The sequence below is a fragment of the Muntiacus reevesi genome, chromosome 2 (genome assembly GCF_963930625.1).
Source record: "Muntiacus reevesi chromosome 2, mMunRee1.1, whole genome shotgun sequence".
Lineage (NCBI taxonomy): Eukaryota > Metazoa > Chordata > Mammalia > Artiodactyla > Cervidae > Muntiacus > Muntiacus reevesi.
The window spans coordinates 195448205-195474262 of NC_089250.1; the positions used below are offsets into that span (position 1 = coordinate 195448205).

The 26058-nt window shown below is 46.2% G+C and overlaps 1 protein-coding gene across 1 annotated transcript in view; it reads right to left on the reverse strand.

Moving 5' to 3' along the window:
* SYT17 (synaptotagmin 17) overlaps nucleotides 1-26058 on the reverse strand; it is an 82165-nt gene that overhangs the window by 11482 nt on the left and 44625 nt on the right. The window contains exons 6-7 of the mRNA XM_065920305.1: nucleotides 21099-21219; nucleotides 18763-18918 (exon numbers count right to left, since the gene is read on the reverse strand). Coding sequence (XP_065776377.1) covers nucleotides 18763-18918; nucleotides 21099-21219 — 277 coding nt within the window. The remainder of the gene's footprint in view (nucleotides 1-18762; nucleotides 18919-21098; nucleotides 21220-26058) is intronic.

Consider the following 26058-nt stretch of genomic DNA (forward strand, 5'->3'; position numbering starts at 1 on the left):
AACCCTGTTCTACAGACTATCGATACACTAAATTATTTTGTCCACACAACTCTAGTTACAAAGAAAGGACTATTATTATCTGCTCGGGTCTAGAGGTCACACACTGGCATCATGGCCTGCCTCCCAGAAGATGGACCTGGAGAAAGCCTTAAGCAGGTTGGGGTCATTTGGGTGCAAAATTCGGGGATACCAGTACTCTGAATTGATCTAGAAAGGGAGATGTAGATACCAGGTGGGGACATCTCCTGGACTTCTTAGACTCCTTGCCTTCATACCTGTCACCCCATTTAAAGTACAAGGCCTAGGAGAGAGGCTCCTTTTGCCCAGGTCTGCAGGCGATGCTGGCTTGAAGTGTTGGATTCCTTTAATGCAGCTGTTCTCAGCTGAGGCCAATTCTGTCCCCCAAATTTGGCACTGTCAGGAGACATCCGGTTGTCACAATTAGGGGTGAGGGGTAGCCGCTGGCATCTAGAGGGTAGAAGCCAGGGATGCTCCTAACCATCCTACAGTGCACAGGACAACCCCCCAACAAAGAATTCTGGGCCAGAAGCTGGCCCAAAATGTCAACAAGTGCAGGGGTTAAGAAACTCTGCCTTAAGGGAAAAGCATGTGTTTTGGGTTTCTTTTCTTTAAGACCGAATCCATCAACATCAAAGGAAAGTCACTGAGACCCAAGAAGCTACAGAGATCTGCAGGTAAAAAGAGCTGGGAGCAGAGATGGAGGGAGAGAAGCCACCTCACTGAGCTCAAGAGGCTTTGGGAGCTCAGCAGGGAAGAAATTTCAGACTAAATTCAGGGAAAGAGGAAACTGGGGTGAAGGGGAAGATGCTGCTGAGAATGTCGCCGTGGCTTATGAATCAGATCATCCTCCTTTCCCAAGAGAAAGAAGTCAAGATTGAGACTTGTTTTACAATTCCGTCCGACCACGGCTGGACCACTTCTTTGTGCCTATGTGGAAACTGAGCCATGCGGAGTCTGCATTTACAGGGACAACACATGGGTTGAAGAATCACATTCAGATCTGTGTGTGAATCACACCGTCTAGGAGGAAGCATTTAAAAGTGTGACTATAATGTAATGTGCTTGTTTTTACATGAACAACCAAAACTTACACATCTGAATGAGGATCATTTTTGTACATTTGTCTCAGAGATGCTGGCCCTGCTTTGGGAGAAAATGTTCTCGGCAAACTGTCTTCTGAGCTAGTTACAAGACACCTGTTAAAGCTTTAGAAGATGCTCCTTGTCTTCTAAAATAATTGAGGAAATAAAAGGAGAAATACCATGAACATGGTAATCACTTGGAAGACTTTTAAAGAGACCAGTGCCTGGGCCTCACCCCAAGAGATTCTGTTGACTGGTTCAGGGGTAGGAGACTGGATGCCTGTGTTCTAGAACTGCTCCCCAGGGAATTCCCATGTGTGGTCAGATTAGACACTCTGCATTAGAAGCAGATCAAAATATCCATTGGATTGGTAGCTGAACTGGGAAAAAAAAAATCCCACATGTTTGGTGTCAGAAATGTTGTAAGTAGTGAAAGACAGATTTTTGTTTTCACTGTGTTCCAATAAAACTTTATTTATAAGAGCAGGAAGTGGGCCAGATTTGACCTAGGGCCTGTGATTTGCCCATTCCTGATCTATATGAAACAGTGATGCTCAAAGTATGGTCCCCGGACCAGCAGCTTCATCATCACCTGGAGCCTGTTAAAAATGCAAGTTCTGAATCGGGTGGAGAGGGAGGTGGGATGGGGGAACGGGATGGGGAATACGTGTAACTCTATGGCTGATTCATATCAATGTATGACAAAACCCACTGAAAAATAAAAGATTTTTTAAAAAAAAGAACAAAAAGCAAGTTCTCAGGCCCCATCATGGATCTACTGCATCAGACCCTTGTCCTATATAATTTTTCTTATTTCCCAACAGGCAGTTGTCCTTAACCTGCAATGTGGGTCAATGCAGCACGTGTCTTAAATCCTAGAGCAAGACAAGGTATCAAATCTTAGTGACAGGTAGAGGCCCAGGTGGGATCCAGCCATCATGACTGTGGTAGAGCTGGGGGTGAACTCAGGTTCTAATGACCTCCTGGGTCTCTACTCTTAACTTCTCTTGGCACTTAAACAACATCCCAAATTATGCTTTGAAAGCCATGACATTAATTTGAATAGGCACATTCCTTTTTGTGCCACATCCTGGCATGTGGGATCTTAAGTTTTCTGACCAGGGATTGAAGACACGCCCCCTATATTGGAAGCACAGAGTCTTATCCACTGGACCACCAGGGAAGTCCTAAGGGCACATTCTAGGATGTTTAAATATCACTCTACTTTTAGGATAAATATATAAATTGTTGTATAGTTACACACTGAACTACTATATTGAAAATGTGATAAAAAGCTATAAGTACACATAATTATATGAATAAATTTCATAAGGATAATGCTGAGTGAAAGAAGTGGTATGATTCCATTTCCATAAGCATCAAAAAGAAGCAAAATGAATGTATGGTAAGAGAAGTCAGCACAGTGGTTCCCCTGGGGGAGGAAGCAGTAACTGAAAGGGGCCCAAGAAAATGTCTGGGAATGTTCTCTTTCTTGGTCTGAGAGCCAGTCACATGGGTGTGTTCATTTTACAAAAATTCATGAATTGCATGCTTAAGACTGATGCACTTGGAGGGAGCAGGACAAGACGCCCTGGGGAGGCCGGGAAGAGCCCCCAGTGGGTCCTGCCAGCTGGTCCCAAAGACCACAGTAACCAGACCACACTCTGCCAGAAACACTGTCCTGCGCCTGAAATGAGGGTCTCGCCCCCTAAGGATCTGTCCGCTCACACCACCAAACAAAATTCAGGTCGACTCTGGACCACGGACCACAGGGCACACCCCTGCCTTCAGTGTCCTCCTCCTTCCACATGGAAAGCTGATCCACACCATGCGTCACTGGGGAACTGCAAATTAAAATCACAGCCACTTGTTTCATTCAAAAAAATTACCTATGTAGAATAAAATTCATCCATTTTAAGTATGTCAAGTTTTCTCCCCAGCACTTAACATCATTTCTACTTGGCATAATTCAGACATTTTGTTTACTGCCTGTTTTGTTTACAACATTCAAGCATTCACCTGGTGAAACTCAGATTATATGTATGTATAAATGTATATATGTATGTATAAATGTATTATATGTATGTATAAATGTATACAGACATATATTATATGTATGCATAATACATATGTGTATATAATACAAACATACAGGAGAGAATAGAATAAAAAATGAAAATCCCTCAGTCCCCTTACTTAAAGGTCACAACTCTTAACAACTTATTGTAGCCTTCTTTCCAGGAATGTGTGCACCTATGTGTGTGTGTATGTGATATGTGTGCACGTGTGTGTGTACAGATCTCCATCCTCTATTGTTAACATCCAATATATATAAATATATTTCTGTCTGACCCAGTGCTGATGGGCAGAAACAGGAAAGCTGTTTGCAACTGCACAGATGAGCATGAATTCGGCCAACATGCTCTGCCTCGGCACTCTTCACACTCAGATGGCTAAAGCAAAAGCTCTAAGAATGATGGGAGGCCACAAGGCTGTAAGGAGAAGAAACACGCCCCAAACAGGTGCATTACAGGAGTGGACCGGCTCCGAGTCCATGCCAACCTGCCCTTCATAGCTCCTGGATGCCACGACCCCACCCACAAACCCCAAGGAGACCCACAGAGTCACTGCCCTTCGCTCAGGGTGTCCCAACCTCAGCACCCCTGATGTCCTCCTCTGTTCTGGGCACTCTAGGATGTTGAGAAGAATCCATGGCCTCTGCCCCCTAGATGCCAACAGCTTCCCCCAAGTTATGACCACCAAAACTGCCTCTGGACAGCACCACAAGTCCCCTCAGTGACAAAAATTAGCTCAGCTGAGAACCACCAATCTAACTGCTTTTCTATGTCAGCAGGTGCCCAGGGCTAGCCAACCAAAATGTATTTGGTGAATTCAGTGCAAGAACTGCTGCTCTTGTTAGGCTGAATTCCCCAAGGCTGGAACTTGGTGGTGTGAGATCTCCTGCTGACAGTGACCCTGAACCTAGAAGTAACATGTGCTTAGGGAGGCAGAGGAGCAGCTGGTTCAGGGTCTGGCTCGCTCTGTTGTTTGCCTCTTGGGCGCCTGTGGCAGAGACAGCCGTGTGGTCTCCAAAGCCTTTTCTTCCTGGACAAGCAACTGGACTACATTTCCCAGACCCCTCTGCAGGGAGCTGCAGCCAAAAGAGTCTGAGTGGAAGTGGAAGTGATAGTCGTAACTTCCAGGTCAGCCTCATAAAAACGTCCCACGCAAAGCGCAATCCTCAATTCTCTCTCCGTCAACCACCAGCTGGAGATGAAACCCTCCAAGGCCTGAGAAGATGGCAGAGCCACAAGATGGAAGGGGTCTGGGTTGCTGAATCACTGCATGGAAGGCCACGTGAGAGAAGACCCACAAAGGACTTGCAAGCGAGAAATAAGGATCACAAAACCTTGGCGGCTGATCTATTGCAGCTGTTGCCTGTAAGTAATAACGGCGCCTTTTGAGCAGGTCACTTGAGCTCTCCAAGCTTCAGTTTCCTCCTCTGTAAAATGTGGATAATACCAGTACCTTCCTCATTTGGTTGTTGTGAAGATCAGCTGAGACAGCACTTGGGGCAGTGCCTGGAGCACAATAAGCCTTGATGGGTGCGTGCTCAGTCGTGTCCGATTCTTTGCAACCCCAAGGACTGTAGCCCGCCAGGCTCCTCTGTTCATGGGGATTTCCCAGGCAAGAATACCATAGTGGGTTGCCATGCCTCCTCCAGGGGATATTCCCAATCCAGCGATCAAACCCATGTCTCCTGTGGCTCCTGCATTGGCAGATGAATTCTTTACCACTAAGCCACCTGGGAAGCCTGAGTCTAATGATTAGTGCGGAGAAGAGCCACAACTGAATTCTTGCCCCTTGCATTATCCCTTCCAGGACTTCTTTTCCAAGTCACACCCCAGATCACTGGAGAATGATCTGCCCCATCTTCAAACACCTTAGGGACACTTTGGCATTTTAGGGATAATCCTTGGGCTTCCCTTGTGACCCAGCTGGTAAAGAATCTGCCTGTAATGCAGGAGACCTGGGTTCAATCCTTGGGTTGGGAAGATCCCTGGGAGAAGGGAAAGGCTACCCACTCCAGTATCCTGGCCTGGAGAATTCAATGGACTGTATAGTCCATGGGGTCACAAAGAGTTGGACATGACTAAGCGACTTTCAGTTTCACTTTTCTTGTAATGAGGCTGTTGCTGCTGCTGCTAAGTCACGTCAGTCATGTCCAACTCTCTGCGACCCCAGAGATGGCAGCCCACCAGGCTCCCCCGTCCCTGGGATTCTCCAGGCAAGAACACTGGAGTGGGTTGCCATTTCCTTCTCCAATGCATGAAAGTGAAAAGTGAAAGTGAAGTCGCTCAGTTGTGTCTGACTCTTACCGACACCATGGCCTGCAGCCCACCAGACTTCTCAAGAGTACTGGAGTGGGGTGCCATCGCCATCTCTGTGTAATGAGGCTGGGGCCCTCATTTTATCCTGTGGTTGTCCAGGCATTTCCTAAGCTTCTTGGCCCTTGTGTACCAAAGGGGCCACTGACAAGTCAACGTGACCCTGAACAAGGATGGAAAAGGATCCCACCCATGAATCATCCACAGGATGTCTCTCCTCTGCTTCTCCAGCCCCAACAAAATAAGGCAGAATAAAATCTGAAAGCAGACACATAATGGGATCTTTGGCACCAAGCCAACGGACACGCTTCCTGGACATCTGTAACTTGGGATCCTAAGGGGAGTGGCTGAGAGTTAAGCCCCAAAGACACCCCTCCCCACTCTGCTCCTCCCCCTCTCCAGCCAGTGTAGACACCAGCTCCTGGAGACAGAGGGAAGGCTGAGCCCTTCTGCCCACTCTGCCTATTCTTCACCCACTTGTGTGAATTTTTTTCTCCTGGTAAATAATGTCCTTGCCTAAGGCCATCTCTAGACATTATGGCCATTATAAGTCAACTACATTCTGTCCTGATTTAATGCAGGGGGTGGGGGGCAGGCAGACACCCAGAGGGGCAGTTTTCATGTCAACTTACAAACAGGGAGAGAAGATTACACCCCCTGTGCATCTGCTGTGTGCTGCGTGTCCTGCACCCATGGCAGCTCACCCATCCTTCGTGAAGGCAGGAGCCATATCTGCCTTGCTCACCTCTGTCTCCAGTGCTACACAGTCTTGGGCAGGCGGGAGGTGGTCAGTAAGTACTTATCCCCTAAGCCCCCTCCCACGGCCCCTACTCATCACTGACCTCACTGCCTGAGTTACTCCCCTCATTAATATGCTCTGGTCACTTTACTTTCCTTCTTTTCCTTGAGCAAGGTCATTGTTACCCCAGGGCCTTTGCATATGCCGTTTCTTCTGCCTAGCATGTCCCTCTCTCCCATCTCTGCAGGGCTGGTCCTCTCTCAGCTTCCCTGGTGGTCTAGTGGCTAAGACTCCGTGGCTTCCAAAACAGGGGGTCCAGCTTCAATTCCTGGTCAGGGAACTAGATCCCACATGTCACAACTAAAGATCCCACTTGCTGCAACTAAGACTCAGCTCAGCCAACTAAATAAAAAGAAATATTAAAAAAATAATAATAAAGTAATGCTCCAGGTCCCCTCTGTTGCCTTCCTTTATTCTTCTTTAGGTGTTTTTTTCCTTGCTTATCTCACCCCAACTAGAATGCCAGCCATGAAAGGATGGACTATTTCTATCCTTCTGTTATTTCTCTTGTAACTAAGTACAGCACCATAGCACCGTAGGGGCTTGATAAATATTTAAGGCTCTATAAGCCGGCAGTGGAGAGCCCAGATTCTGGATCCAGACACCCCGAGTCTGTATGCTGGCTCCAGGGTCTTGAACCCGGTGTCCATCCTATCATTCAGTCTCCTCATTAGCATGATGACGACACCCACATCACAGTGTTACCGTGAGGACCAAATAAGTTAACTCATGTGAAAACAGTTGGAGTAGCTCCTGGCATATAGGAGATGCTATATATGCCATTATCCTTGTTAAAAACTGAACGAACAGGGTGAGGGACGGGAGGGAGCGAGGAAGAAGGCAGCAAAAGGTACAAACTTCCAGCTATAAGATAAATAAGTCCTGGGCATGTAACGGACAACATGATGACTACAGTTAACACAGTATGATACACAGGAAAGTTAAGAGTTCTCTTCACAGGGGGGAACTTTTTGTCTTTTATAAAATTGTATCTGTAGGAGATGATAGATGTTAGAAGCCTATTGTGGCGATCGTTCCACAATTTATATGTAAATCAAACCATCCTGCTGTATGTCTTAAACATGCGCACTGATGTATGTCAATTACTTCCTAATAAAACTGGGGAAAAAAAGAAATTTAAAATAAGAAACCAGAGGGGAAAAACGAACAACTCCAAGATAGTTTCTATATGCGTCTGGAAAATGAAGGATGGAGGCTCAAAGATATTAAAAGTGATACAGCGACCAAACTCTGGAATCTGGTTTTCTGATTTTGAAGACACAGCTATCTCCACTACAGCAAAGGCTTTCCTTGAAATATAGAGAGACAGAGAACACTCCAGCTTGTGCCCTGAAGGCCCTGGCATTTTAAAGGTTAAGCCTTCTCCAGCTGACTGGCAGCTCTGGGTTGGCAGGGCCAGGACGAGGCAATGGACAGAACGGATGTCTGGAAAGGGTGCTCTCGATTTCTGCCTTTTTTCCACACTCAAGCCCGCCCCCTTTCCCAGTTGCTGGCCTCGGCTGCCGAGCCTGACCGCTTGCAGCCAGCACTGATGTACAGGCAAGGCCGAACCTGGCCTCCACTGGCTCCCTTTTCTCACTCCACGTAGCTCGGGCCCTGAGGGACACGAATGGCTGGATAAATCCCCAGCCCCCTGATGGTGGTCCTCACGGGGACTCGCCCAGAATGAGGCTTCATCCAAAGGCACCAAAATCATTAAACAGCCAGGCAAGTGGAATAAAGGTCCCCAGGAACCCGGGCAGCTGGCCTGGTCTTCAAAGGCTGCCACTGCAACCCAAAATGAATGTTTAAGATCCAGCCAAGTTTTACCTGCTGAGTGAACTCTGGCCGCCTTAAAGAGCTCTCTGGAGAAGAGGTGAGGTGGGGGTGCTGCTGGGGGCTCATTATTCTGCCAGGGGAGCCCCACTATGACAGATCTCCATCTCCACCTCCTGATGACTTGGCCTCTGCCTGCATGCAAGGTCAAAGCCACAATCCACAAAACCCCCACCAAACGCTGTGCCAAGCATGTTGCAAACACGATTTCCTTTGGTCCCTGCAACACCCAGTGAGGTGGCCGCTGAGATCTACAAATAAGGAAATCCTAGTTCAGAGTAAAGTAACTTGCCAAGATAGGGAATTGTCCTTTACATCTAATCCACCAGCATGTTTTGTTGTCTCTGCCGACATAATTATATCCCATTGCATCATTTCTCTGAAACCCTTCTGCCACCTCCCTGGCCCAAGCCACCTTCATCTCTCCCCTGGATCACTAGCATACAGCTTCACACATGGACTTCTGACTCCCCTACAGCTCCCTGACAGCCCATTCTCCACTCAACAGTTGCAATGAAACTTTAGAACATTATCCAAATCCCATCACTTCCTGGTCAAACCCCCCCCCCCCCCCCAAAGTGTCTCAAAGCACCTGGAAAAAGTTGCAAGCTTCTGGCCCTACAGGTTCTATTTGATCTGCCCCCTGCTGCTTCTCCAAGTATTGGAGTAACACAGCAGAACAGAATAGCAAGAGGGTCTTCTTGCTATTCAAACTGTGGTCCTCACACCAGCACTGGTGCCATCCAGCATATTAGAAATATAGATGCTCAAGTGTCATCTCAGACTGACTGGGAATCTGCATTTTAACAAGATTCCCCCAGGTGATTCATACACACACATAAGTGTATGCTGAAGAGTCAGTTGGAACCAAACAGACTGAGTGGGAAGCTTGGCTCAGCCACTCACCAGCTGGGTGACTTGGCACAAATGACTAGTTACTTGCTGTGCAATGAAGAATTCACTTACCCAAAGCGAGGTCTAGTGTACACCCTTGGATCCCGGGAGGTGATCTCCAAGACCCTGGAATGTCTGGCAGGCATGCCTTTGTGTGCCTGGGGACTCTGGTCGTGGGACTAACAATGAGATTTATGATGGGAGCTTGCAGTCACTCAGGTCAGTTCAGACCCCTGATGATTGAGGCACAAGTTGGACCTCCAGGCGGCACTGGAGACGGAAGGTTGGCCATTGGACAGAGTGGGATCAAGCCCCAGTCATCACTCCAGCTATCAAAGGCTCCTGGGTTGGCAATACTCTGCGCACACTGTCACCCCCTTGTGACCAGGAGGAGGTACTGCCACCCATGACTCCACAGGAAGAGGATGACCCGACCCTCTGGACTCTGCCCTGAGCGTCTCTTTCCTGGAGGGATTTTAATTTGTATCCTTTCGCTATCATAAAACTGTAGTCATAAGTAGTGTCTTCCTGAGTCCTGTGTGTTGTTCCGGTAAATGATTAAACCTGAGTGTGGTCACAGGGCTTGTGAGTTTGTAGCCAACTGGCCTGAAGTGAAGGTGGTTCTGGGGATCCCCGAGCTGGGTGTCTGAATCCAAGACAGCTTTGTGGGGATGCTCCCTCAGTCTTTGCAGTTGATTCAACTCACTGCATTTCCCTTCTCTGAGCTTCAGTTTCCCCAACTGCAAAACAGCCATCAAAGAGATCATACCTTATACGGTGTTGAAAGATAAGTGAGATAATGAGTACATAGGAGGCTCACGGTAACTGCAAACATTACTGTTCCCATTGTTCAGACAAGAAAACTGAGGCTCGGAGAGGTAAAGCAACTTGCCTGCAGTCACACCGAGTGTGAAGCTAGATCTAGCGGACCTTGTCCGCATGCAATACTGTCTACTCATGATATGTTGATGCTTTCTGGGAAGGGAAGGACAGTACTGGTTCTATTGAGCTGGAGTCATTCACCCCCATCCCAATGCTCCCCACTGTTTCTCTTCTCTCCTGAGATTCATGTGACATGAATATTAGACTTTTTAATATTTCTCCATAGGTCTTTTTTCTATTCTTTCCCTCTCCCCTGCCACCACTCAGAGAATTTTTTCTGTTATTCAGATTGCCTAATTTCTCCTGATCTTGCTTCAAGTTCACAAACTCTTCCCTCTGTTATTTCCATTCTGCTACCGAGTCCATCCAATGAATATTTTATTTCAGTTATTGTACTTTTCAGCTCTAAATTTTCCATTTGGTTCTTTTTTATACCTTCTATTCCTGTATCTGCTGATCTGCTGATCTTCTCTATCTTATCGTTCTTTTCAAGATGGTTCACCCTTACTTTCTGAAGCATGGTTATAATAGCTGTTTTACTGTCTTTGTCTGATAATTTCAATATCTGGGTCATCTTGTGGTTAATGTTTGTTGATTATATTAACTCTAGGAATGTGTCAAATTTTGCTCGGTCTTCATACATCAGCTAATTTGGGATTGCAACCTGGGAATTTCAAATCTTATGACAGCATAGGTCTTGTCCTAATTCTACTGAATATGTTGATCTTTTTTACTTGTAGCAGGTGACTGACCACAGGTTAGGCTCAGAGCACAAGCTCTAAACTGCCTTCATGTGCTGCTACTCCAATGACAGGTCAGTTTTCAAAGTCTTGGCAGTGTTATTACTATCTGCCCATCACATGCATCCCCCAGGGGCCAGCTCAGGACCGGGGTGGTGGTCTACCCTGCGGTTCTGGTTTCAGTCTCTGATACACTGTGTGGGGTCATCTCCACTCCTGCACAGCCTGAGGATGAGTTTAGGAGTTTGCACACAAGCTCACTGGATCCCTTCTGGAGCTGCGTCCTCTCTGCATCTTTCCCACTCTGGCTCCCAGGGATGCACTTTCATGCCCTCTGGCTGGAAAGCCGAGGCTCCAGTTTCCCCACTCTGCTGCTCACTGCCCGTGACCGGGTCTGGATGGAGCCCAGTGCCCGCTGCCAGCTCCTCACATGCTTCTACCCTCAGGGCACCGCAGGCAGCACAAGCCGGCCTGGTTCTGGTGCTGAGTCCACACAGCTTTAGTGTCCAGCCCTGGCTCCCAGACACTGTAGCAGCTGGCAGATGGGGGATGATGGTTTGTAGATGAGGAGTCAGATGCTGGGCTGAGCGGCTAACCTCAAAAGTGTCAACGTTTTGATTCTCATGCACTTTGCAATGATTAGAACAGCAGGTATGAATTTCCAAGCGGTCATTTCTGGATGGACAGGTCCACAAGCTGACCTGTGTTTAATTCCTGTAATAAGAATGATTTGCTAGGTTTTGCACAAGAGAAAGCTGGAATTCAAGGAGGTGGAATAATTCTCTTGAAGTCACACAGTTGGTTCACAGTGGGGCCAAGGTTCAAACCCAAGTCTGGGTCATTCCAGGATCCACTCCTCTATGGCAGGTCCATCTATCTCACCATCATCATCATAATCAATCCAGTATTTAATGGGCACCAACTATGAACATGGCACTGCCCAAAGCTTTTTACCTGAATTGTTGAGACTGGAAGAAACAGGAGGAACCTGAGGCTCAGAAGAGAGATCTCAATCACCCAAGGTCACGTGCACTTGCTGAGTGGTAAAGGTGACATCTGAACCCAATTGCACACTTCAATCCATACTCTGAGCAACTCTCTCTCTAGGAGGCAGCGATGAACCTTCTGCCCATTGAGCAGGTCTGGGAGGGGAAAAGTCAGAGCATGCAGGAGGCTGCAGAGAGGAGGCAGAGCGTAGGCGGGCCAAGGCCAGATGCTGGGGAACATCTGTACCCTGGAACAAATCCACAGCATCTTGATCTCAAGGGAGTTTCTGGCTCTAACAGACTGGTTATGCCCCTCTCAGACTGGCTTGCCCTCCTCTCCTCCGCTGGAAAACCGCTGCTCCAAGTCCCAAACCCTGACATTTTTCCAGCATGTCCTCCAGTGCCCATTCAACTCTGCGGTCTTTCCAGGCAAGAGGCCGGCACACTGTGCCCCAGACCTCCCTTCTCATTCTCCTCCACGCCTCTCTACCCCTCTCATCTCACCAGCAGATTCAATTAACCAATTTGATGCTACAGCCGCAGAAAGCCAAGCAATTATGGAAAACAGACCAGGTGCCTTGGAACTCACTCTCAGAGAGGGGTCTGGGAGGCCTCCAAGCAGACAGCGGGATGGGGAGGGAGGCAGAACAGGAAGGCAAATGCTTGCCAGTCCAGACTGCACGAGAGATCCACTTGGGGCGCTTTGAAAGACATACCCGCCCCCTCCAAGATACAGGTGCTCTGGCTGATGCAGTTGCTCCGAACCTGGGCATCAGGATATTTTTAAGATCCATGTAATACTAACATACAGATGGGGTTAGGAAATCTAATGATGTGTAGAGGTTAGGATCACTGCTGGAGAGTTTGAATCTTTCGAATACAGGCAGAAAGTCTGTCACTCACCCTGGCTGTCACTCATCCTGGGTCTCTAGGTATCCGTTCCCCAAAGCGTGGTCTGCAGACCTCAGCATCTGCATCACTTGGGTGTTGTCAGAACTGCGGGATCCTAGGTCCCACCCCAGACTGAGTCAGTATCTGCATCTTAACAAACCCCTGGGGGATGCCTATGCATGTGAAAGTTTGAGGCACCAAATTTTCTAGTTCTAAAGAGAGACACTGAGAGTTGGAAAAACCTAGGAGTGTCAGTCATTGCCTGGTTTCCCTTCCCACTGCTCTGCAGCTGCTCAGAGCTGGTTATCACTAAAGGCTCCCTTTCTAAGCCTATGCACAGGTCAATTCTTGCAGCAGCTGCCTTGAGAAACTCTAGCAGGTTTGTGGGTTCAGCAGGGCATGGGTCTTCCCTGCTGACCCCTGGCAGCCCTTGAGCACCAGGCTGAAGTCTGAAGTCAGGCTCGGTTTCTCTTCCAGCCCTGCCTGACCTCACCTCCCTCCCTACACCCTTCAGTTCCCAGCCCCCACGTGGCCTCCTCTCACTCCCCAGACTGGCTCCGGCACTCTGCAACAGGCCCTGCTCTCCACCTCATAACCCTCAGACCAATTCACAATTAGTTTGTTACTGCTGTGGAATTTGATCGATGTTCCTCTGCTAGAAGTAAGCTCCGTGAGAACATGTTTCATGAACGTCTGGTGGTCTACTGAGTAAGGAGCATCTAGTGGCAGAGGATGAGATGGTTGGATGGCATCACCGACTCAGTGGACATGAATCTGAGCAAACTCCGGGAGATAGTGAAAGGCAGGGAAGCCTGGTATGCTGCAGTCCATGGGGTCACAAAGAATCGGACGTGATGTACCGACTGAACAACAGTACATAGTATTTGCTCAAAACAAGTCATTCAGTGGGGACTGATGCCTAGTTGGCTCCTGGCCCAGGGAGCTGGACCCTGCCTGCCCCCAGCTCTGCCATCAGAGGCCACCTGTAGGCAGTGATCCCCAGTCCTGTTGCTCCCAGGTGCTGGGAACCTTTTCTAAGCTAACTGCCTCTTGATTACGGTCACCAGATGAGGTCGAGCTTTGAATGCTTTTCAGAAGGCCAAGACGCCCAGGATCCTCAGGTCAGAGGATCAGGACATGAACTTCACTCAGTTCCTTCTAATCTAGCAAGCGCCCTAAAACTTCACCTCCAAGCAGACAGATGGTCTTCTTCTGACACCAGGAAGGAGAGTGACTGGAAGAGGAGAAAATACCCCACCCAGGTAAGTCTATAAAATAAGTGCTTCCCTCCCTTTTCGTGCTTTCCACAAAATCTCACACTACAAACTGACAAAGTGGCTAGAACAAAGTATTTACTTACATATAATAACCCATCTTCCTTCAGAAGCTTTAAGATGGCATCTAGCTGCATAAATTTGGTGTCTGTCTAGTAGTAATAACAGTAGCCAATACTTAAGGAGCACTTTCTCTGAGCCGAGAACCATTCTAAGCCTTCATATATATTAATTCATTTTCAGCTTCACCACAATCTACTGAAGTCAGGACCATTGTCCCCATTTTACAGATAAGGAAGCGAGGCAAAGAGAAGCTGAGAAAAGTGCCAAGATCACGGAGTGAACCCTGGGAATCTTGCTCAAGGATCTGGCCCCTAACCACTGTTCTTAACCCCTCAGAGAGAAAAGTCTGTGAGCGTCCGGCCTCAGCCTCCAGGAACTACTCGGAAACCCTGGGGTTCTATGGAGCTTAAGCTGCATTTCTTCTCTTTCTCTTACTTTTTAAAATTGTGGTAAAATGCATGTGACATAAAATTTACCATTTTAACCATTTTAAGGTATGCGTGCATGCACAGTTGTTTCAGTCAAGTCTGACTCTGTGCAACCCTAAGGACTGCAGCCCAGCAGCCTCCTCTGTTCATGGGATTCTACAGGCAAGAATACTGGAGTGAGTTGCCATGCCCTCATATAAGGGGAATGATACAGTATTTGTCCTTTGGTATCTGGCTTATTACTTAGCATAATGTCCTCTAGGCTCATCCAGGCTGGAGCACGTATCAGTTTCCTTTCTTTTAAGGCTGAGCATCATGCCATTGTATGTATACACCACGTTGTTTATCCATTTATGCATCCATCAGTGGACACTTAGGTTGCCCACTCCTCAACTCCCACCCCTTCTCCTCCACTCTTTTTAGCTGTTATGAATAAGGCTCCTATGAATACAAGTGTGCAAATGTCTTGAATTCTGCTTTCAATTCTTTTGGGCATATACCCAGAAGCAGAAATGCTGGATCATATGGCAATTCTATTTTTAATTTTTCAAAGAGCTGTTATCAAGCTACATTTCTTTTTTTCTTTCCTTTCTTTTTAGTGCCTACTTCCAATAACAGCCCAATAACCTCAGTGGCCAACTCCACTTTACTTTCTAGAAGGTCTCTGGACCGCACGCTGCTGTCTCAGGAATCAAAAAGCCATTTTCCCCCTCTTTTCTTTTAAACTTCAGCTGCAAAAATTACCTGATTGAAAACTGCTGAAGAACCTCATCCCACACAGGAATGAACTGCTCAGAAAGCCCAGCCCACCGGCTAATTACAGGCTTTTACCAGGATTCTCAGCAAATGTTAAATTGCAGATCAACCTTCCCTTTGTTAGGAAGTGTTTGGAAACATGCTAATGGGCTGGGTTTCAGATCCTTAGCCTGGAGGTGACAGCTCTTTCCCCCAGCTGATAAATAAAGCAAGTTAGAACCTCAAGGATTTGAATTCAGGAGAGTCACAGTTTTGCTGAGATAGCTCCCAGCTCAATCCACATTTCTCTATTAATCCAGCCAGTGGTCTTTCTGCAAATGCCACCCCAGCAGGGATTTTCACTCAAAGCTGTGGTTCGGAACCCTGACTGAGCATTAGAAATATCTGGGGTGCTTTAAAATACAGATATTTCTAAAGAGCCCAGGACCCTGGCTAACCGAGCTGAACCAGAGTCTCTGTGGTGGGATCTGGCCACTGGCAGCAGGTAAAAACTCCCAGCTGATTCCAAAGTGCAGCCAGGCTTGAGACTCCCTCGCTTAGGGGGACACAGAAGTCTGCAATCCTTCTTACTCTACAAAGAACATTTTCAATGGGCTTTTAACCTGAAAAACCTGAGCTAAGGCCTTTAAAGGAGAGAAGCAGGTCTTCCACGAATGGAGAGCACAGGCCTTGTCAGATGGCCACAGCCGACAACTGCCCCCTGGAGCTGGGGGTGGGGAGTGTCAAAAGAGGGATGCAGGGTGTGAGCTGGGGTGGGGGATGGGAGTGCCGCTATGGTTTGCGACTTTGGCCATATGGGTTTCACATATGGGATCCAAAGTGGTTCAAAAAATAAATAAGTAAACTCCGAACTCTATGCAATATTTTCTGTCCTGTGTATTTTTCCGGGGAAGGTCCTCCAGAGTTCCTATCATGGGCTCTGATGCTCTGTCACACACTTCCACCCCTGCCCCTTGGCTTTTTATCATAGTCTGCCACATGATGGTATATGATGCAGTTACTAAAAATAAGGACTTAGATCCATCCATTTCTGCATTGACCTGGAGCAACTGAACACATTCACTGTTCCTGAAACAGGAGCAAGTTTCAGAATGATGTCCACAGAATGGTCCAGAAACCTCCACAAGAGAGCAGGGATTGCTACATACACAGTTTTGGAATTAATGAATAGCTCTTTAAAAGAACTGACTCTTCCATATGTGGATGACATTTGTGTGAACAAGGAGAAAAGTGTGGAGTGGGACACACCAGGGCATTCAAGGTGGTGACTTCAGGGAGAAGGGCCTGGAAGGAGGTGGGGAAGACAGAGTAATTTCCTGAGGGCTGGGGGCTTGCTCTGTGCTTGACACAGTGTTCAGCACGATTATGAACGGATTTCTTTTAACCGAGGGAACAGTCCTTTGAGGTCTCCTTGTAGGGCTTCCCTGTTACACAGACCAGAGAACTGAAGCACATGGATCTTGCCCAAGGCCACAAAGTTAGGACCCAGGCTATGCAGTGAACCCCTCTATTCTTCTGATTCTCCAATCATACACTTCCTTCAGTTGTATCACTCACAAGCATGTGACACTTCGGTCATAAAATTTTAAGTAAAACATAAAAGTGTCAGGACTTTCCGCATGGGCTCTCTCAATGCCCCCCTCCCCCAATCCCTTCCTGATCTAAACATGCAATAAGTCCTTTATTCTCAGGGGGGAGGTAGGAATTGTATTCCATGCTTGGATCCAGTCTTGGTTCAATAAGGCTCCCACTGCCTGCCGGCCACCTTTACAGAGCCATTGGAATCCCTGTCTTCTGTCTTGACCTGAAACACTGTGGTGAGCAGGGTCCCTGTCTGCTGGTAACTCAATCTGGACAGAAGCCATCACACGTTCTATCAGAAATCATTACCTCTGCTAGGGTAGGCGGCTCTGATTGGATGCAGACTTTCAGGGTGACAGGTCTTGAGAAACCCCAGACCAGTCTGCCTGGAGGGGTCTTGGAGCATGGAACATCTGCAGTCTTGTGGATGAGAGGCAATAAGGTGTGCAGTGGAAGGAGTGCATGCAAGGATTTTTCAGTTATGGCCTGCTTTCCTGGGAGACCTGTAAGCCAAGGATTCTAGACTTGATCTAAACAGATGGTTTCCAATTGCTCTGGAGCAAGACTCCTCAAAATATGAGGTCAGATCCCTAATGCCATCATGACCTTGGTGCTTGAGAAAATGCAGGTCCCTTGATCTTAGGAGCTAGCAAGACCAGACCTTGAATCCTGTATACCAGCTGGAGCCCCAGGGTCAATTGCTCATGTTTTTCTTTTTTTCCTTTTTTTTTTTTTATTAGTTGGAGGCTAATTATTTTACAATATTGTAATGGGTTTTGTCATACATTGACATGAATCGGCCATGGAGTTACATGTATTCCCCATCCCGATCCCCCCTCCCAACTGCTCATGTTTTAAACCTCAGTCCCTTGCCCTGTAAATTGACGAGGATGATGTTAACTTGACAGGCTGGGCTATGATGAATATTAGCAATAATACAGGTGAAGTCTGTGAAAAGGACACAGGAAATAGTAACCATTACTTCTATTAACTCTATGTTGTGGTGGTAGATGAGGGCAGCTCAAAAAATGGCTTCAGTGATCCTTACTGAAGTATCTACACCCTTGTTTAATCCCCTCCTCTTGAATGTGAGAGCTGGACCTAGTGAGTTGCTTCTAATGAATGGAATATGACAAAAGTGATAGGTTGTCACTTCCAAGACTAGGTTACAAAAGGATTATAGCTTTACTCTTGCTCACTCTCTCTTACCCCCTCATTTGCCCACTTTAAGCCAGTTGCCATATTGTAAGATGCCCTATGAAGCAGTCCAAGTGACAAGTAATTGGGCAAGGTCACTGGCCAACATCCAGGAAGGACCAGAGGCCCCAAGCCAACATTCTGCAAGGAACTGAATCCTGCCAACAACTATGTAAAGAAGATTGAAAACAGATCCCCACCCGACCTTCAGGTGAGCCTTCAGATGAGACTGCAGCCCCAGCCAATACCTTAACTGCAGCCAGAAGCACTTAGCAAGGCTATGCCTGAATTCTTGACCCGTAGCAAATATGAGAATAAATACTGATTGTTTTGAACTGCTAAAGTTTGGGGTGATTTTGCAGCAATAGATAACCAATACATCCTGGAAACAGTAGATTAAATTATACTTTGGAAACAATAGATTCAGCCAGAGTGTGGCACCTGAAGCCTTTACTTAAATACCATGTCCTCTGGGAAGACTTTCAAAATCCTCCTGAGTTAGGTGATCGTATTTTCTTATGTTTCCCTATTAGACCATAAGCTACTTGAATCATCATATCATCAAAGCTCACACAGTACTTAGGATTATCTCAAAGTCATAAGTCACTTCATCTTCACAACAAACCTATGAAACAAGTACTATTATTGCCCACATTTTGCAGATGACAGAAACTGAAGCTCAGAGAGGCTAAGTAACTGCCTAAGTCTTTAGTAATTATGTGGAAGTGCCAGGACATCTGGCTTCAAAATTTGCATTTGTAATGATTATACTTTGTGGTTCTATAAATCTTTTCCAAATTCACAAATGGTAAGTCCAAACCCAGGTAGCTAAATACCAGACAGGAAGTTCTTAAATATCACCCTCTCGAGATCATCTTCTATCCCTAGGACAATACGTTGAATATGTCTCACCTGTAGTTCTCAATGTCTGGAACACTACCTACCTGTAAACACTAGGCTGGCATTTTCCAGTTCTTCTTGGGGAACTTTGAAGCTGAAGGATTCATTGTAAAAGGGATCGATTGTGCCTCTTAAGAAGGATGTCTTCTTTGTTTTCACAAGCTTGAGTCCATGTACCAGCTGAATTTTCACAAATGGGTCTGAGAATAGAGTGTTGGAGATCATGAAACCCAATCCATCTGTTCATCTAACTTTCCAACCATTTGACCATTCTTTCATCTTTCATCAGTCCATCCATTCCAGGTTTTCACTCCTTTTTTCATTCATCCATTTCCCCATCTATCCACATATCTTTTTCTTTTTCCCATCCGGCTTCTTCTCTGCTCACCCTTTCTCTCTTTCTCTAGCCATGCAAGATTTACTGAGCTCCCCACATGTGTCAGGCATTGTGTTAATTTTACAGATGAAGAAACTGAGAACTCAAATAGGAAATGATTTGCTTTAAGATAAGGCTAGTGGAAGAATAGCTAGACCCAGAGCCTGTCCTAGTTTTTCTGCCCTTAGAAGCCCATCATCATGTCAGTGAGCCAAAGCCCATATAGGGGGAAACAGAGATGGCAGAATTATAACTATTATTCTTAGATCACTTTACAGCTTATGAAGAAATTCATGTACATTATCTAATTTTATGTTCATCTAAACAACTCAATGAAATAAATACTGTTATCTCAATTTTTCAGACAGAGAATTGAGGTTTATAGAGGTTAAGTAACTTCCCCAAGGCCACATCATTTATAAGAAGTAGAACTAGGATTTGGTTCCAGGCAGTTTTACTCAGGAGCCCTTAATCATCCTATCATATTGACTCTCCCACTGCAGTGAATCTGAAACTCTCCAGCTTTAATACCATTCCCTCCACTGGTCCCTTCAAAATCTGTTTTTAATATGTGGTTTTTGAGAATACAAGTTGTCTTCTAAATTCAGCTGTCACTTTATAGCAAAAGTAATTTATTTTAGCTATTGCACTTAGAAAAGACTATATTTCTACCACTGAGCTGAAGACATCCCAGCAACCACGACTACTTTCATGATAATATCCTTTGCTGTCATGGGAAAGCTACATAAGGAGGGAATGTAATCTGTTATATTTCATTAAAAGTCACGTTCAAATTGGTGTGTTACAGACACTTGAAATACAGCAGGGTTTTCAGAGCTGGGATTTATAAAGATGTATGCTACAAAAAATTGATGCTTTTGAACTGTGGTGTTGGAGAAGACTCTTGAGAGTCCCTTGGACTGCAAGGAGATCCAACCAGTCCATCCTAAAGGAGATCAGTCCTGGGTGTTCATTGGAAGGACTGATGCTGAAGCTGAAACTCCAATACTCTGGCCACCTCATGCGAAGAGCTGACTCATTGGAAAAGACCCTGATGCTGGGAAAGATTGAGGGCAGGAGGAGAAGGGGACGACAGAGGATGAGATGGCTGGATGGCATCACCGACTCGATGGACATGAGTTTGAGTAAACTCCGGGAGTTGGTGATGGACAGGGAGACCTGTCATGCTGCGATTCATGGGGTCGCAAAGAGTCGGACACGACTGAGCGACTGAACTGAACTGATGCTACACTTGAAATGAGCTAGAAAAAGAACCTCAGGGGGTGTCCACTGGTCTCACGGCTAGAAAGCATCGTCAGTGCACACTACCGCCACCTGGGGCATGGTGTCTCCATTGCAGGCATAGCACCTGGAACGTGAAAGTGAAAGTCACTCACTCATGTCCAAGTCTTTGTGACCCCATGGACTATGCAGTCCATGCAATTCTACAGGCAAGAATACTGGAGTGGGTAGCCGTTCCCTTCTCCAGGGGATCTTCCCAACCCAGGGATCAAACCCAGGTCTCCACATTACAGGCAGATTCTTTACCAGCTGAGCCACGAGGGAAGCCCATGAATACTGGAGTGGGTAGCCTATCCCTTTTTCAGAGGATCTTCTTGACCCAGGAAGTGAACTGGGGTCTGCTGCATCGCAGGCGAATTCTTTACCAGCTAAGCTACCAGGGAAGCATAGCATCCGGACAGGCAAGTAACTTTCTCCAGGCCGCATGTGTACAAGGAGGATTTAGATTTCAATAGTTATCACACCTGGTCTCGATCAAACCCCCACTTCAGAGGGAATGGTATCATTTACCTGCTTCATCCTAAGAGACATCTGATCATTTATCTCTTGAACTAACAGACTAGATCTGGATGCTATTTTATCCTCAGAAGGTCCTATGAGTTAACAGCATCCAGGATGTAGAAAAAGAAAATCAGGTCCCTTGTGTAGAACAAACATAGACGCCTTGCTAAAGCAATGACAGAAGGAGGGGCCACACGGTACCTGAACCTTGGCTCACATCTGTCTGAAGAAGTTGCTTGGCTCGAATGACGTCAACGTTCAGCCTCCCAGCACTCGGGAGATAATTCAGTGACAGAAGCAGCTCCCCGAGTTCTACCTCATTCTGTGGAGAAAGGATATAATCAGGAAGTTGCATTTTTCTTGTATTTCTTTTGCACCTCTCATGCAGGAAATTGATTCCAGCAGCTCACAAACGGACTTCTATGGGTGGATCAGCTGACAGAGGGCACCTCTTTTTCTGACTTCTTTTAGCCTCTTTCCCCAATCATTTTCTTCCTTCCATCTCAGAAAGTTTGTTCTGCTTTTAGAATGTGTAAGAGCAGCAACAACATAGTAAGAACAAAAGCATCAGTAACGATAAGAAATAAATGCCACATGCCAAATACTGTGCTAAGTACTTTACATGAAATTATTAGTTCAATCTTCACATTTAACAGAAGAGGAAACTGAGGCTTGGAGGAGACAGAGGCTGAGAAACAGGTCCAAGGCCACACAGCTAGAAAGTGGTAGTGCTGACACGTGGACCTAGGGAGGCTGATTCCAGACTCTCTGACCACTGTGCGATTCTGCCTTCCAGCAGGATACTGTGGAGGCAGCCCGCCCTGCAGGGAAACCATCCCGCAGGCTCTCAAATTGTTCTGAAGTAATCCCAGATATTATACTATTTTATCTGTAATATTTTAGCAGGTTGAGAAATCTGTTCTCAACTTGCAGGCTGAGCCCACAAAAAGCCTGTGCAAAGCCTGTGTTTCTAGCCTCACCACAAAGCTGGGGCTGTGACATCCCTTGTTGAAGAGTATCCGTTCCTTTGCTGTTAATACAATCAAATTGTGGGAAGTTCACATACGCACCCAGTGCATGACTCCATCCTTCCAACAGTACCTAGAAACAAGAGGCCCTCACTTCTTTATCTCTGTAAACATTTTTTTAATTGTAGAAAATTTCAAATACAAATTAAATAGTCCAGTTTCATTAATCTCCATATACCCATCACCCAATTATACCAATTATCAACACGTCGCAACATGTTTCATCTTGTCTGAGACCACACAGGCTGCTATAACAAAAATACCACAGACTGGGAAGCTTATAAACAATAGGAATTTCTCTCTCACAGTTTTGGACACTGGAAGATCAGGGTGCCTGCATGGTTGGGTGAGGGTCCTCTTCAGGGTCGCAGACTCCTTAGCAGAGGGCTGGGAAGCTCTCTGAGTTTTAATAAGGGCACTAATCCCATTCTTGGGGGGCTCCACCTTCATGACAGTCATCTATCCGCATATCTACTTCCCAAAGGCTGCACATTCTAACACCGTTACATTGCATGTGAGGATTCCAACATGTGAACTTCCCAGGGGGTGGGGGAGTGGACCACAAACATTCAAACCATAGCACATCTATACCCTGACTTGTAAAAAACTTTAGCTGCATATTTTAAACCAAGTCCCAGACATGATGTTATTTTCCCTATGTATCTTTTAGAGTGCCTTTCTGATAAGGACATTAAAACAAATATTTTGGACTTCCATGACTTCCATGGTGATTCAGTGGTTGAGAATCTGCCTGCTCATGCAGGGGACACGGGCTCCATCCCTAGTCCAGGAAGATTCCACATGACACAGAGCAACTAAGCCCAAGCACCACAACTGCTGAAGCCTGCGCCCTAGAGTCTGGGCTCCACAATAAAAGACATCGCAATGAAAAGCCCATGTACTGCAATGAAGAGTAGCCCCCGTCTGTCTAAACTAGAGAAAGCCCACGAGCAGCAACGATGACCCCGCACAGCCAGAAATAAATAAATAAGAGCCCAAACATTTTTAGTATGGGAAATTTCCAATCATATTCAAAAGAAAGCAGAAGCATATAAGGAGCTTCCTCATAGCACCATCACTCAGCTTCAACAATTACCATCACATGGCCAATCTTGATTCACCTAAACACTCATCCAACTCCTCATCTTATTCTGAAGTAATTCCCAAACATCATATTATTTTATCTGTAATAGTCTAGCACATATCTCTAAATGATGAGATTGATCTATCTGTCTATCCATCTATCCATCCTTTGTCCACCCACACACTCGCCCACCCATAATCTCTATTCTCTTCTGGTGTCAGTCATTTGAACGAGTCAATACCAAGTGGCAGCTCTAAGAACAATGCTTGGTACATGCAGATACTCAATAAACATTTGTGGACTGAATGAAGAGTCAAACCAAAATATTTCTGAACCCACTGAGTTAGTCACCAAACACGAAACAACCTTGGAAATCAACTCAGAGGATGCTGACTGGCAGCCTGTAGATACGTTTTGTTTGGTTCACATCATGTTTAAACAGATAATCACTTGCTAATATTTATAAAATTCAAGAATCAAGATTTTTCACACACAAAAAAGCCTAGATATCTTGCCTTTCTTGAAAAACAGGAAGGTCTGGCAAGGCTGAGCCCACATCCCCACCTGGCAACATCTGGCTGCAATGCCCTCCAGACAGGATCTGTCTCTTCCTGTCACGGGCTCCACACTTGTCCTCCTTCACCCTTTACATTCTTGCTGTCCAGCTCTGGGCACACAAGCTTGCAGATTTGTCAAGAAAGAAATGGCCAGCTCAGTGTCTTGAGTAATCAGAGAAGTTCAGAGCCCTTTACACATTTGCTAAGGGTTTCCTTCTTGCTCTCGAAGGCCTGGAATACACGTTTGTCCTCAGGCAAGGAATGCTGTGTATCATGCTGGTGCCCAGGCCAGGGAGAAGTCATTCGAAAGTCCCATGGGCTTCGTATCTCCCAGGTTTGTAAGTCAGAGTGACGCCTTCCCTGCTTCTAAAATGAACCAGCGTCTCATCTCATAATGCAACTGTATAAACAGGGACCAGGATTTGTAATTCAGTCAGCTGAGCTGCATAAACAGGACAAAAAAAAAAAAGCCAGATTCACCAATCTAGTCATCGAGGGTAGTTTGTTTAGAGATGGGCTCAACTGAGGAACAATTTAGGATGGCAAGAAATTAGCCTATATACACAGACTAGTGGTTCTCAACTGGGGACACTTTTGTCCCCAGGGCACATTTGCCAATGTCTGAAGACATCTTGGGTTGTCACAGCTACAGTGGGGGATGCTCCTGGTACCCCTCCCTTTGTAGAACACCCAGATCTAGTGGACAGCCACCACCCCAAATAAAGAATGACCCGACCTCAAATGGCAACAGTGTTGAGGTTGAGAAACACTGGAGAGACAAGAGAAAGGGAGACAGCAGTCTCCTTTGTGATAACAAAAGGAGAGTAAATATTCTTTAAGCCAACAGTTCCATCTCCAGCAGACCCTACAGACATCGTCCCACAAAATGTGTCAGGATGTGACCACACAAGGGTAATGAGTACTTATCATGGCTTCCATTGATTGCTTGTGGCCCTACTATGTGCCTGGACTGAAATGAGATATGATGCCTGAATCATGGAATATACATTCTGGAAGCAGAGACAGTAAACAGACTAAAAAAAAAGTCATGAATGAGGTGATTTCCGATAATGCTGAGTACAAGGAAGAAAACTCCGGCAGGGCAAGGAAGATGCAGGGCCTTTCTGGGGAAGACAGAAATATTCTATATCTTGATTATGGTAGTTGTTTCACAGGTGCACTTGCCCCCAAATTAATAAACTATATATTTTAAATGTATGTGTTTACGGCATATGGGCTTCCCTGGTGGCTCAGATGGTAAAAAATCTGCCTGCAATGCAGGAGGCCGGGGTTCAGTCCCTGAGTTAGGAAGATCCCCTGGAGAAGGAAATGGCAACCCATTCTAGTATTCTAACCTGGAAAACTGCATGGACAGAGAAGCCTGGTGGGCTACAGTCCATGGGGCCACAAAGAATTGGACACAACTGAGTGACTAACACTTCCACTTTTCATTTATTGCATATAAATTATACCTCCATAAAGTAGTGGGCGGAAATCTAAAGCACGCAGAATAGAATATTAGCCCTTGTCAAGTCTGGGAGATGGGCAGGTGGGTATTGTATTGTTTTCTGTTAGAAATATTTCATTTAAAAACACAAATAAAAATAAATAGTGAAAAAGAAAGCAAGAAAATCAGGCAGAGAGTGGTGACTGATGGGGCACACATGGGGGCTGCCATGTCAGCCAGGGTGGCTGGCGGGCAAGGCCTCTCTGTGAGGGGAGATTGTTCAGTTCAGCTCATTTCAATTGCTCAGTCGTGTCCGGCTCTTTGCGACCCCATGAACAACAGAACGCCAGGCCTCCCTGTCCATCACCAACTCCCGGAGTTTACCCAAACTCATGTCCATTGAGTCAGTGATGCCATCCAGCCATCTCATCCTCTGTCGTCCCCTTCTCCTCCTGCCTTCAGTCTTTTCCAGCATCAGGGTCTTTTCAAAAGAGTCAGCTCTTCGCATGAGGTGGCCAAAGCACTGGAGTTTCAGCTTCAACATCAGTCCTTCCAATGAACACCCAGGACTGAGCTCCTTTAGGGTGGACTGGTTGGATCTCCTTGCAGTCCAAGGGACTCTCAAGAGTCTTCTCCAACACCACAGTTCAAAAACATCAATTCTTCGGTGCTCAGCTTTCTTTATAGTCCAACTCTCACATCCATACATGAATACTGGAAAAACCATAGCCTTTACTAGACGGATGTTTGTTGACAAAGTAATGTCTCTGCTTTTTAATATGATGTCTAGGTTGGTCGTAACTTTCCTTCCAAGGAGTAAACGTCTTTTAATTTCATGCAATCACCATCTGCAGTAATTTTGGAGCCCCCCAAAATAAAGTCAGCCACTGTTTCCACTGAGGGGAGACTGGAGGCATGTTAAGTGTGGAGGGGGACATGCCAGGCAGAGAGAAGAACAAGTGAAAAGAGGGAGAAACAAAGCCAGTGGGTTTGAGAGCAGAGGGAAGGCCATGGAGGGTGAGAGGAGGTGGATTCTGGAAGGTTC